This window comes from Sphaerodactylus townsendi, linkage group LG04, assembly GCF_021028975.2.
Source record: "Sphaerodactylus townsendi isolate TG3544 linkage group LG04, MPM_Stown_v2.3, whole genome shotgun sequence".
Taxonomy (NCBI): domain Eukaryota; kingdom Metazoa; phylum Chordata; class Lepidosauria; order Squamata; family Sphaerodactylidae; genus Sphaerodactylus; species Sphaerodactylus townsendi.
The window spans coordinates 28,067,082-28,081,612 of NC_059428.1; the positions used below are offsets into that span (position 1 = coordinate 28,067,082).

General features: G+C 39.4%; 1 protein-coding gene across 6 annotated transcripts in view; it reads left to right on the forward strand.

Moving 5' to 3' along the window:
* The window catches only part of ZMYM2 (zinc finger MYM-type containing 2), a 77,283-nt gene that overhangs the window by 36,990 nt on the left and 25,762 nt on the right, over nt 1–14,531 (forward strand). For 5 of the 6 annotated variants that reach the window (XM_048492599.1, XM_048492598.1, XM_048492601.1 and 2 more), the window contains 3 exons: nt 2,755–2,967; nt 11,109–11,259; nt 12,036–12,151. In XM_048492599.1, coding sequence (XP_048348556.1) covers nt 2,755–2,967; nt 11,109–11,259; nt 12,036–12,151 — 480 coding nt within the window. The remainder of the gene's footprint in view (nt 1–2,754; nt 2,968–11,108; nt 11,260–12,035; nt 12,152–14,531) is intronic. The other variant, XM_048492603.1, reaches the window with a different exon arrangement.

Here is a 14,531-nt window from a genome sequence, read left to right on the forward strand (position 1 = left end):
ACTCCCAGAACAAAGTGTTGATTGTTTTCCTCTTCTGCCCCCAAGGTCTTTACCAAGTGAGTGGCAGTGGTCTCAGCTCAACTGAGGCATCAAGGAATCAGTCTTGCCTTTACTGGCTTTTCATGGCACCCCCCTTCAACTTAAGCATGTATGAACAATTGGCTTTTCATGTCACCCCCCTTCTTTAATACTTCACGTCAGTGGAAAGAAGTTGCACCTTAAAATTCACACAATATATTGGAACTATTCTGGACTCTGTTACTGCATGAACCTATCGGCCATCGGACAGCACAAAATTGTAGAAATGATAGCAACATTTCAGCCATATCTTTTACAACTGTTAATCTCCCTACATAGACTGCTGAGCCTCAGGGCAGCTATAGTCCAATTTGCTTGCCTACAAATAAGGCCCTTTCAGCATTGGTTCATCCAACATTTCAGGTCAGTGTTGTGCCTTCATTACAGAATGCTGTGTTTCCTTCACTGGTCGTCCCATCAGTATCATTTGACTCAAGGGATGCTGTTTGTTTCTCCTGAGGGATTTTGACAGCAGATGTCTCCTGGAATCGGAGGGCTCATCACAACAGAGATTGCATCAGTCTTTCCTGGTCCACACAGGAACAAAGTCTTCATATAAGCCATCTGAAACTCGTAGCAGCATGCAAGTCTCTTCACACCTTTCTCTCCAGGCTCAGAGGCATAATAATGTACATGACCACCAACCACATGATCACCATCTGCTTCATAAACAGGGTGGAACTGTGTTAACTGGCCTAAATAATCTTGGGCGTGATAAATCACATTCTGCATCACTTCAGCTGCAGTTCATGTAAACAAAACACCTGGGTGGATGGCCTTAGGGAACAGAGAATCACAAATGGTGATCAAGGACAAGTATTTGTGACCTATCTTCTAACAGTGGAGTCATCCAAAGATCGACCTGTTTACAGCACTGATAGACCTGTTCATGACACTGTCCCACAGGAAATGCTGCAGCTATTGTTCACACGCAGGGAGGGGGGAAAGCTCAATAGGAGATGCCTTTTATCAAGATGTTTGCTGTACTCCTTCCCCTGGTCACCAAGATCCGTGGGAAGATTGAGAGGGCTTTGTCTGCATCTTCAGATTCTCTATTAGCCATGTTAACCATGGCTCCTGAAAGTCCTGTGTCTTTAGCCAGTGGCAGCTACATCTAATTTCCCCTTCTGGTGTGGTTATGGGGTAGGGTCCTATACCTGGTAGCCTGTTGATCCCAGAAAGTGAAATAGAAGTCCTTATCAATCCTAGAAAGCCTTCAATCAGGAAATCCTATGAGAGCATGCAGAAGAGATTTATCATATTTGCTTTGCAACATGACTGAGACCCTCCATGTCTACACTGTACTATCTGTACTTACACTATGTCCAGTCTCTAGAACTCACTCAGCTCTAGAAGCTAACCTGGTTGCCATTTCAGTTTCACGAGCTCCTATTCAGGCCATTCCATCTTCTGTCAGCCAGCAGTGAAGTTCTTCCAGGCCCATGTTTGACTTCATCCGCCACTGTACCTTCATGCACCAACATGGGACTTCAGACTTGTCCTTACTCAATTCATGGGCAAGCCTTTACATGCCATGGAAACTCTGACCTCTATTTGTTCTTTCAAGGTCAGCTTTTTCATTGCTATCTGCTGTGCCAGGAGAGCGCTGCTTTTTGAGCAGATCCACCTGCTTATTTGCATGATTTTTAAAAATCCACTCTAAATGTAGGCTGTTGAGACTGCTACATAGTGGTAGAGGGGAAAGGGTTAACTCTCTTCTCCCCTTCTGGATTCTTGCTGGAAAACAATGTCTGAGCTGTGGCTACCATGTCTGACAAAGTGTAAACCTTTAGAGGAGTAAAAGCAGAGGTGGGATCCAACCAGTTCTCACCACTTCTCTAGAAGTGGTTACTAATTTTTTCTGAGTGCCGAGAAGGGATTACTAAAGCAACCTCCCTGCCCAATAGGGACTGGAGGTGCGTGTGTGCGGCGGCGCCACTGTTTGAATCCCACCACCATCGGAACCTGTTATTAAAATTTTTTGATTCCACCACTGAGTAAAAGTAATGGGTGGCATTTTTTCAGGAAAATGGCGGAGGCAAAAAAATTATATTGTGTCCTCCATCTTCAGAAAGCTGCCCCTATGGTGGCATTTAGAAAAGAAAGCTTTTTACAAGGATTGGCAGATCTAAATCTAAGTTGCCGTTCTGTTATGTTCTGGACCACGTCTCCATCTTTACCAGCAGGGGCTTTTTAATAGTCAGTTGTATATAACATAATTATCTATGACTTGTGTATTACCAGCCTAAGGATGAGTTCTGGAGAACTTGAAAGTTTGACTACTGTTTTGTGTCATTGTAACTGATCTTGTTTGTTTACTTTTGAAGTACGCCTCCCTTGCTGAGACTCCAGGCAGACTATGTAGTGCAAATCAGTGTAATCACTAGGGCACAGGTGTCAAACTCGCGGCCCTCCAGATGTTATAGACTATAGTTCCCATGATGCTGGCAGGGGATGATGGGAACTGTAGTCCATAACATCTGGAGGGCTTCGAGTTTGACACCTATGCACTAGGGTGACATATTTAATAGGCAATAGTAATAGCACTGTGTGGATTAAAGCAAAAGGGCAGCATTCCTCTGAAATGATATTTTTCACGTTTCTCAAATGTGATCTGAAAGAGTCTGAAACCTGTTATCAAGCTGAATAACTTTTTTATTGCTTTTTGCCTTTTAGATCCGTCACGAAGTTAGCTTTAAAAATATGACACATAAGCTGTGTAGTGACCACTGCTTCAATCGATACCGAATGGCAAATGGTTTAATAATGAATTGTTGTGAACATTGTGGAGAATACCTGCCTAGTAAAGGTGCAGCAAACAATATCCTCATGGTTGATGGAGAGCCGAAAAGGTTCTGCTGCCAAAACTGCGTTGGTGAATATAAACAGGTAAGCCTTTTTATTTTTCAATTTAGTTAGCAGTAAAACTCTTAATATTCTTCAACCAATTTGCATCAAAACGTCATGCTAAAAGTTGTAATCCACAGTAATCTACGCTGCTTGTTAACCTACATCTGTGGTACTCCCTCTGCAGCTCACAGATAGACACATTCACAATTTCCCTAAACAAACACATCTGCATTTACTTCCTTCCATGGCATGAAACCTGCTTCTCAGGTACTGGTTCCTGCAGACGTGGCTCTGTACAAGTCTCATTAGGCAAAGGCCTTACCCGCTTTCCTGAAACTTGGGGGAAGTTCCAGATTGAGGGGTGGTGCTCAGAAGAGCTGATGGTTGTATATCAAAGAGCCAAACGTTACTCCTTTGCCACTGAGTGGGTATCACTGATCTACATGCATATTGCTTAAGAAATGGAGGAAGTAAAACCGAGAACACACAGTAACTTCATGTTTGATGTAGTACTTCTGCATACTACTTTATTTCCCATTCCTTTAGGGGATGGGTCTGTGGTTTGGTGCACTGCTTTCCACACTGAAGATACCTTATATTTATTCATTTTAATATACAAAGGTTTTGGCATTTTATTACCTTTTCCATTTTTGGTTGGAAATAAGAGCAGAAGTATTGATTGGCCCACAGGTTTTTGCCTCCCGCAAAGATGCTTTTCACTGGGGAGGTTGAATGGAGAGTTTGGCCAGGTGAGGTTCTGCAATGAATTGTACGACATGTGGGCAGGCTGCTTCCTTCCTTTTGCAGAAGTCTTGGATCTGTCCTAATGAATTAAGCCAGGTGCTTTTAATGAGCTTTCCTGTTTGAAGAACTTTTCCCCTTTCTTTGTATGAGATAGTGTTTTGAAGAGCTCTTCTGAATGAAAAAATCCTCATTTTGCCCACTATCTGTATTCTGTTCTGTATTTTTTAAATGTCAAGATGTTACTTGTTTATGATATTGTGAACACCACTTCTAGAACCATAACATGGGCCTTGTTTTTATTATACAGCGATACAAAAAGGGCAAAATAGGTTATTCAAGATACTAAAAATGCTAGGCATACACAGAAGCCATGGAGAGCCTTGGAGAAGCCTTGAATAAGATTTCATGAAGGAACACACAAAAGATACAAGAATAACTTGGGAGTTTCCCACACAACCAAAATGCATTGCTGAAATTCCAAGTGAACATGGAATTGAGGTTGAATGACGACTCTGTATCATCAGTTTATTGTGATGTGGACTTTAAAAAAACTGTATAGTTATTTCATATTACTTTTGGCATTCCATATGTTTAAGATAAGGTGGTGTGGTATGTGGGTCATTCTGCAGTCTTATCTGAATCCTTGAGCTTTTTATTCTTTGGACTTAGGTTTTAGAATTTCTTTCTAGGAGAGGACAGTACTCGTTAAGCAATTGCCCTGTTATTTAGGACGCTGTAGAAAAAAAAATATTCTTGGGATTATAGAGCACTACTGTGCTCTTCTTCCTCTGCCCCACTTTGCCAGCCTCAGTGGGGGAGGCACATGTTTTTGCTCGGCTGTTGTTTGCAATGTGAGAGTGTGTTTGACTCCTGCAGTGAAATTGAACAGCCTTGCTTTTGAGCTGCGCATGCAGGCTACAGTAAGAAAATGCTGCTTGTCGCAGGATCGCTGGATTTCATGGTGCGAAGTCCCCCACTGCAAACAAAAACGTGCCTATTTTGTGGAGTACCTGCCCTTATATCTACCACTGAGGTGGGGACAGGCTGTTTTGCTGCAATATCTGAGAAGCTTCACACATGCAGCAGGGACACTGGACCTGCGGCTGGATTTATAATAGCTTTGAAAAGCTTAAAATGTTTTGTTTTGTTTTTTGAGTATAGAAACGTTGCTGACAAATTGTTTTCATTTGAAAGGATTGATAAATTAGTGCCTTTGTTAAGCATAACCTAAATATTCTTCAAGTTGTCTGTGAAGGATAAAGCCATAATCATAACTGTGCCTCTATCTCACATTTATGCTGTAGTGTTAGTTTGACTTAAAATTTTTATAGAGAAACATAAAACTGGTTAGCGTTGTAGACTGTGTCCTAAGTGGCACTTTTAAAAGACTTTCACATTTAAAAGGTAACATATCTATACTGTTCATTAAACATACAAGTTGTTTAAAATATGAAGATTATTGCATTTAATATTACAGAAAAATCTACAACTATTACAAAAAAGAGCAGACATTTGGATATATTACTTGTTCTAAACGTTTTTCTTGGGCCTCAGTGTTTACTGAAGTTCTGTCTAAATGCAACAGGCTATTAAATGCTGTCTTCATTTTTTTTGTGGCTAATATAAGATTTGTGTTTAAAAAGTAGTACAAATATTTGGTGTTTATGTAATAGGGGAAAGTAGAACTGATACACACTATTTGTACTCATCTAATCTTTGTTTAAATAAATAAAATTTTCACAAATAACTTTTTTGAAGTAGTTGCTTGAATTCCAGCTATCGCATTTTTGAATTTCTTTACGTTTCACGTAGAGAGCTTCATTCTGGCACAGAATTTATAGGCTTAGGTTGCTAACTTAGAAACCTCGCCTTCATTGCTTCGCTCTCCTCAGTAGCGCTCTTCTGTAAACTGTCCTATTTGCTTCCGGTAATACTGTTCCTGGTAAAAAAAATAACTCTAAAGTCCTTCTCTACTCTTCAATGGAACTGCACTTGAACAGACAAGGGGAAGACATCAGGTACCAGTAGGTTTGTACACACATGACCCCAGAAACCTACTAAGGCCTAATGGCTGCCTAGCAACACTTCTTTCTCTTCACCTCAGTCTTTCAGTGCAGCCACATCAGAGTCCAGAAGAGATGTTTAATTCATTGTCACTATATTTCCCTAATAAGTTTTTGAGCCATTTCCCTTCGTAGTCACTGTGGTCTTATGGACAAACTCAAACGACACAATTCCACAAACATGGATATATGAAGTTGCCTTAAGTCAGACCGTTGTCCCATCTATCTCTGAGCTATTTATTGTGGTTGGATGACTGGCGCATCTTTCTAAGCACTATCAAATAAGCAGATGTGTTTTCCTAAATCCTTTTAATTTGGTGATGCCAGGTTTGAGCCTCAGACTAAGAGTTCATTTAGAAGGGAAGTTAATACTTTTTGTGGGTCATAATTTTGAGCAGTAGATGTACTTATGTCAACTGGGGAAACTGGTGCTTGTCTTTGTTGCTGAGAAGCCAATTCTTGGTTGGGAGGTTCTGGCTTCGTTGTGTAAAGCAGAGGTACAGAAAAACGCCAACAAAATTATATGGTCTAATTAAAATTCAACGTAAAAAACAGAATTCAGTCTTTTAATTAGATTTGAAATTAAAAAAAAACACATGTGAGAAATTTTGTCTAGGATGGTAAAAGAACCCTAATATCATCGGTCCCTATCATAAAAGAAGATAAAAGAACCCTAATTAAACCCTTTGACTGCTTGGTTCCAAGATGACGATCTTGCATTTCTAGTACTTTAATGGAATTTTGACAGGTATAAGCCCCTTCCTTTCCATCCTCTCCTGGTGATTGAAGAAGCATCACCTACTCTTCCTGTCCGGAAAATGACAGTGCTAGAAGGAAGATCTGAATGTTGTCCTCCCAAATCTAGTTGTAAAAAGTGACTGAGGAGTTTTCTGCTTTCACTTGCTTACAATGGCTTAGCAGAATGACTCCTGGCTTATCGTCTATCTTCCTTGTTAGAAATAGCCTTAAAATGCAATGTGTGTGAAGAATAGAGATTATCTCCTTAGTACTCAAGCAGTTAAGTCTTAAGTAAAAATGAGCAGAAACAAAAGCTGAGGAAAGATAGATCATCTTGTACAAATCAGATGAGAGATCTCTTGGATCTGGCATAAAATGGTGATTTACAGGCTGTCTAATATATACCAAACCAGTCAATATATTGTTAGAAAAGGCATGGAACAAGTGACAGATTTTGCTCTGATAGGAATATAAGTTTGTTAGCATGTTGGAAAGTTTGTAGATATCTGCTTTGCTACATTCTGCTCCATCACTGACACATTCCTAAGGCTACGGTGGTCCGAACACAAATTAATACCTACGTGTAGTAGAAACATGATAGGGCAATATGGAAGGAAAGACCAGATAACGCTCTCGGTATTGCGTGCGTTTTGGGTTTGCTAATCACTGTATGGCGATAACTTCCAGTATAGCTTGCTTCTATGGCGGAGAACCGGAAGCGTATGTTTTGGTTGCATTATCAGCCGCTTGGTTAGCTCAGTCTGGCTGATTCTTGGCTCTTTAGCTGATGGTTCTTTAGTGTATCTCCTCTTGCTGTCTTGCTACTTCTTGCACTGCTGTGTTGTATGTTAACACTCTGCATTCTGCCTTTCAACAGTAGGATCATTGTACATGTATCAAGGACATTCCTAGATTAGGGGTCCCCAACGCAGTTCTGTGGCATTCACCGACACCTTTTCTGGTACCCCCAAGGCTTCTTATGGAATATTGGAGATTTGATTGACCATGCACATTTTTTTAAAAAAGTGGTGCTTTGGCAGCAGCTGCCACCTCAGCACACGGATTTACACTGGGTTACTGAAGTTAAGTCGTGACGATCGTTTTGTGGTTGGCTATGCCTCCATTTTGTCGGTAGTCACGATGCCGTGTCAGAATTTCAAGGGTGTCTGCAGATTTAAAATGGCCAAGGAACCCTGTCTTAGGCACCATGTCTAAGGCTTTCTAAATCAACTGAATCAACTCTGTTGATCAATTGGGATGACAGATGTCACAGCCAGGTTGTCCTCAAGTCTGTAGGGGCTGCTCAGGTCTTCTCTTGTGTTGAGCTAAGAGACTGAAAACACTTGAGATGCCTTTAGGAAGGAAAGTTTTATGGAGTATACTGATGAGTCACATGAGTACTTGAATGAGCTTTCAGGCACAAATAGGACGGTTGTGAAAAAAAGTTGATTGAATTATTTTACATGGGTTTCAGAGGCATGTGAGATTACAAATGGCAAGAGAATGTCAGCTTCCGGTTGAGTCAAGTTTGAAATTCATTAGATCTTTAAGCTCTGAGCATACAGTGCATGCTGAACCTTGCTACTCTGATAATTAATTTCAGGTGTGTTCATCTGTAGTGCTAGAACAAAATTCAAGTGCAGTAGCACCTTAAAAGATCAGAATTGTCCAGGGCTTTTGTAAGTCTAAGCTTACTTCACTGGATATCTGATAAAGTGAGCTTTGCCTCATAAAAACCTATACTTTGGAAAAAATTGTTGTACTTTTAAGATGCTACTGAACGTAAATGTTGTAATTAATTCTATTCCATGTAGTTTTCTGCTCCTTATCAGTGCTACTGCTAGTGTCCTGCATTGTTGCTCATTCAGTAGCAACCATTCTGTTATAATCCCACTGCTGTTGCTAGCTTTCCCTGCTATATTCTACCCTACTATATTCTACCAACCGTGCATAACAAATAAGATGTTGCATCTGATTAATTCTCACCTATTTTATTGGTGTCTTTTTAGTTTCTGTATATAGCTTCCTGGTACTTCAACAGTACATCTTCCAGGATATAGTACATGTGTACTTGGAGACCTAACATTAGTTGTGGTCTTTAATTCCTCATTGTGTGTGTGTGAACCTCTGCGCTACTGTAGTTACAAGTTCAAGAAAATATACATGTATATATTACAGCTTGCTTAAGGCTTAAGTAGTTTACAAGTACTGTGTCTAAACATGAACTGTTTGAAAGAACACCTTGGAGAAAAGCCCAGGAAGAATTGAGTTAATGGTACCTTCCCCTCTGTATGTCATTTGTGCACTGCCTATCACCTGTTCTCAAGTTGCCTTAGCTACTCAAGAGGCCACAATGGACACTTGAGTCTTTGATTTTCTCACCTTCCTCATATGCCATGTGGCTTTCTTTTTGGAAGACCAGATTTAAATAGCAATTGGTAATTTCCCGTAGAAGCTTCATGATCCATTTGGAAACTACACAAACATCTCTGTAAATTTCATTGCCGAGGAGCTGACTTTTAGTCCACAGGTAGAAGATTAATCTGGATCATCTAAAGAGCAGTTCAGAAAATTAAGCCCATCTGTTCTCCTTATTTTACTGAAATGCCAATTTCATTGCTAGCATTTGTTTTAATACCTAGCCCTTCACTCTTGTCACCCCAAACATCCTTGTTCATCGTGATGGACAGCTGAGCCAAGCGCTTGGGCATAGTGTACTCCAAGGCCTTTTTAGGTTTCTCAGAAAAAAAAATGTATTGATGGATGTTTCTTTGACTTCCTTCACAAAAGGTCTAAGGGAATAATACACTGAAAATGTCTTCAGTGCTTTACATCTGATCGTAGAATCAAGCAAGATCCTATTGAATCAAATTTCTAATTTCTTCCAAGTCCCCTAAAGCCATTTGAATTTTCTTTCAACATGACAAACCTCCACCTCAAGTAAGCAGGAATCTGTAATTCAGAGGGCTGGCTATACTCTTTTCCACCAAAAAGATGATAGAATTGTATATTGATCTGCCGTTTCCTGGACCTCCTTTGTTCTACAGTGCTCTGCTTGGGTCCCAATGCCAACCTAGTTCTTTCCCAAGGCACTAGGACCCAAGCAGAGCATTCTAGAACGAAGAAGGTTCAGGAAATGGGGGATTGATATACAATTCTACTGTCATCTTTTGGTGGAAAAAAGTATAGTTGATTCAAAAATCCCAGCCTTATTTTTCTTTTAAGGGACTTAAAAGCGTTTCTGGTTCTCTTTAGCATTGGTTCCTTAAGTTCATACCACGTTTACCTCAGTCTTATTTTGGAAAGCTGCTGCTTCGTTACGCTAACTACGCTAGGTAAAGTAAAAGACATCTGTATACTACAGCATGTATTTCATATGAATGATCAGATACTCCTTCAGCAAAAACCACCTCCAAAGCAACTGACTTTTCTAGACATACTCTTTAGGTTTCGTTTTTACCTGCGAGTTGTTACTGCCATTTCTGAGTGAAAAATTCCTCCTTACTGAACTCTACAAGTCAGTAGGCCTTTTTCTATACAGCTTCTTTATAGTAGCACATGTTCTCAAAGGGAATACCCCGTTAAACTCCTGGCTCATTTTGATTCCCGTTCTCAAATGTTTGGGTATTTTTACTCCCACAATCGTTGGCAGTTTCTTTGAATTGGCTGTGGGGGTTTTTTCTGATCTTAAGACTGGCTTGCTAGACTGTAATAATCAATATATTATTTATTTAAAATATTTATAACCACCTTTTAGCCAAGAACTCAAGGCAGATGTGCATCAGACAGACAGACATAAAGCACATCAAAGTAATTGATCTAAATAGGTCAAAGCCTAATGCTCAGGCCACAGAAACGGCAATTGAAAAATCAGCAGAAAGCCATGACGAATAAAAGTTATTTTGTGAGTTTTCCTAAATGGAGGTAAAGAAGGAACAGTCTTCACTTCCTTTGACAATCTGTCCCAGAGTACTGGGGAAGCCTCTGAGAGCGCCCTACAGTGGGCCCCGTTGGCCAAAACTCTCTGTGGCAGGGAACAATGAGAAGGAACAGATGTGGAAAGTGAAGCCAGCGCATGGTGGGAGAAAGAGTAGTTCAGATAGGATGAGGCAAGATGGTCTTGTGTATGCTGCATACTAAGTAGTTCTATAAAAGTTAATGAAATTGCATTTTGGACAGTATTTTCTTTTAATTCCCCTGTAAAAAACCAAGCTGAGCCCACGCAGTGTCCAGTGTGTAGTGGGAAAATGACACAGCATCCATACCGACCCAGAAGGTCCAAATGTGTCCAGACACACCTTTGAAAATCTGAGCCAATGGCTTATGCTCATTGGACTGCACAGCTAGCGATACTACTTAAGCATTATGCCAAGTGCAGGGTGAGAAGGGTGTTGTTTCAGTCTTCTGCCATTAGTTGGATTCCGTACTTTGAGGTTTTCTTGTGTTGTGTCACCATGGGTCGGAAGCGACTTGGGGGCATTTAACATGCATTGTTGGGTGACCTTATTGCTGAATTATCTAAATTGGGGGGCAGTCATAAAATTCCTGCATGTCTGTTTCTAATGAGAGTATTTTACACCAGTCCGTAACGAATGTAACTTTTTGCTTTTTGTTTTGTTTATTTGCTTTTTTTAGAAATATGGCAAATTAACAGCTTGTACTGGTTGCAAAACTCAGTGCAGGTTTTTTGACATGACTCAGTGCATAGGACCTAATGGACACATGGAGCCATACTGCTCAACCTCATGCATGAACACACACAAATCAAAATATGCAAAATCACAAAGTAAGTGAAAAGGGTGACGGTTTTCATCAATGATGGCAAGATCCGTTTCCAAACTAGAGGAATCATGTTACATTTATTGCTTATATTTGATTTCCTTTTGCCAAAAAAAGGACTAATTTCTCAAGATTACAAATGGAGACCCAAAGGGAGACCTAAATTATCTTAACTGTGCTTAACCCAGTTATATGTGTGTGATATATAGCTTTTTGAGTTATATTTTAATGATCCAGTCTACCATCTGCTCAGCTAGGAGTTCTTTTTAAATGATGTTAGTCGTAGCATCAGCTCATTTCCTGAATGTTCATTCTTGTATTGTAAAGCTCATGTTTTAAAGTAGGAAATGGCTATTGTTGGAGAAATGCTCAGAACTTCTCATAACACATTTGTTCACCCAGTTCAGTATGTAGTATAAACTCTATTGGCATATATGTTACCCCCTCCTAACAGAGAGAGATCTCCTTAGGATAGGGGATCTCTGAACTGTAAAAGTAGTAAATTCAGCAAGAAGGCATTTGATGAACTTGCTTGAAGTTAGAATTATCAAAACAGATGTTGATAATCTCATAAAGATACTGTACTACTTAGTTTAATGAGGCATTATTTAATTAGGAAGATGTGTCTTTTCTAATTTAATATTTAGGTTTAGAATTTAGATTTTAGTTCTAGATACTAAATATAAATTTCACACTAATGAAAATTTTGAAAAATGCCAGCTTCTAAATTATAACTCTGTACATTTGCATTTATTTTCTCTGTAAATCACATTTTTCTTTTAGGTATGGGAATTGTTTGCCACTTTTGTAAGCGAAACTCTTTACCTCAGTATCAAGCCACAATGCCTGATGGAATACTGTACCACTTTTGCAGCTCCAGTTGTGTAGCTAAATTTCAGGTTAGCTGTTGTGTTAAATCTCCTCTTCCTCTTGGATTATGTATATACCTGTGTGCATGATCGTTAGGTAACCTTAATATGTTCGTATTTTCGGCGATAAGCGGCTGTTAAAAGCTACTCTTTATAAATCTGAAAACCTGATGTAGTTCACTAAACCTTCATATAGAGAAATTAACCTCCTCCTGTCCTTGTCAAGTGTTGGCTCTGCCTAAGCATGTTATAAACGTTCCAAGAGATCAGGGTTTCTTATGTGGAATCCTCTCTTCTGATACTACTTGGATGTATACCCTGCTTGACACCTGCATGCTGAGATTATACGTGAGACAATCCTATGGCTTTTTCACTGTTTACAGAAGTGAAAATTTGAACTGGAAAGTCCCGGTTGAGTTATTTATCAAACTCACTTTCAAATAGCTCCAAGATCTCCTAGTTCATATATTCAGTTCCACATAATATGAGCTAAGAAGTGATCTTCCTGTTCTTCTATTCATAGAAGCAGAATGAAACTCAATCAAATGTCTTTTAATCAATTGCTTACCTTGTGTAATGAAAGCTTTCTAGATTCTTTTGAGTGTGAGAAAAGACAAATGTCCAAACTAGCTGCAAAGTACAGGCAAATATTTTCTTTCTTTTAGAAATTGCCACCTGACATAACAATCTATTATTTTCTAGTGCCAGTCATGTAACAGCACTGGCTGTCTGGTGTAGTCTTCCATAATACTGAAAATTGGAGTAGATCTCTTTTTAACAAGCCTAGGGTTTTTTATATATATATTGCAGTAATCTTATTATTAGTTGTCAGAGTTGTGAATAGCATTTTCCCTAGCCCAATTTATGATAGGCAAGATCTTTCAGATCCTCGTATGGTCTTCTGTATCCCATTTGATAGTGCTGCTTCTTAGTTCAGATATGAGCAGATAACCGTAGATGTCGGATAGTTCGTTCAGTCTGTGTTGTTGTCTTGGGCCTATTGTCAACCTTAGCTTATATGGTGATTTAAGGATGACGTTCTGATTTTTTTAACACCACAAACTGGCCACACGTAACTGCTTTTACAAGTCCCATTGGTTTTTGTTTCTTAAGTCCCCTTTTAGTGTTTAGGTGGTTTGTGCCCATTTTTTACAGGTATGTGTGTTGGTACTTAACTGTGACAAAGAATATGAAGAGTATTTCTTGGACTAATGCTTCAAGAAACCCTCTTGATTTTTATCTCTATTTTGGCGTTAGTGTATTAAGAGTCACTCTTAAACTATTTGTGGGATGGGTCTGTGCAGAGTAGTTGCTGCATCAATTCAGTACCTGGCATCTCCAATTTAAAGCGATTTGGGTCATAGATGCTGAGAGGGATCTTTCCGTGCTTCTGATCTTGGAGAATCATTGCTGTCAAAATAACTAGTACTTCGTTAGATCACTCAATGGCCAGTCTGTACAAGATGTCTTTACATCAGTGGTGACGAACCTATGGCACTCCAGATGTTCATGGACTACAATTCCCATCAGCCCCCTGCCAGCATTATCCAATTGGCCATGCTGGCAGGGGACTGATGGGAATTGTAGTCCATGAACATCTGGAGTGCCATAGGTTCGCCACCACTGCTTTATATGTTATCCTCACCTTCGTAGTTCACATAGAAATATGGCAAACGAATAAAAAAATTATGACTGCATGCTGCAATCATAATATATGGGATAACTTCTTCCCCTTTAACAAATAAATGTCTAGGTTGCTAAAAAAAGTATCATGAGATGTGCTTATTCCTCGCCTCTTTTTTAAAAAAGTTCCTATTTTTTTCGGAGTTTTGTTAGATAGAAAGTAGACCCTTTTACTCTTCTGGAGTATCTTGGACCTATCTTCATCCTGGTAGGATATTTTCTTTGCTGGTTACCAGAGGTGGTTCTGGGGATTTCAAATTTATCTGAATTGATTAGACTGTATTTTAACATAGGCTGCCTGGCTGTTTTGTTTATCATCTAATACCCTTTCATCTAATACAAAAGAACCATTAAATGGTTTGTGTTCTGTCTTTAACCTTCTTTACATATTGCCAACTAGACCTGCTTTTTCATACTACTATAGTTCCTTGTTTGTTTTTTCCATTCTTTTGTGCTACCTTTCAGTCTACTAGAGGTCAAGGTAGATCACTTGCTTCTCTTGTTCCTAATTCCCTGTGTGGGCTTTTATGCTTAGCCTTCTCTTTTTCTGAATTGTTGGTTTTGTAGAGCATTCTATCCATACGAGTCAATAAAACTGTTCATTTTTGGATAGTTCTTATATGTTGTTTGTGGGGACGGCAATGCTAATTTTTATCCTATCAAAAGGTGAGCAAGATGCTGATCTAGTGTATGCTGATTTTTTTTAAAAAAAAGATAAACATTTATA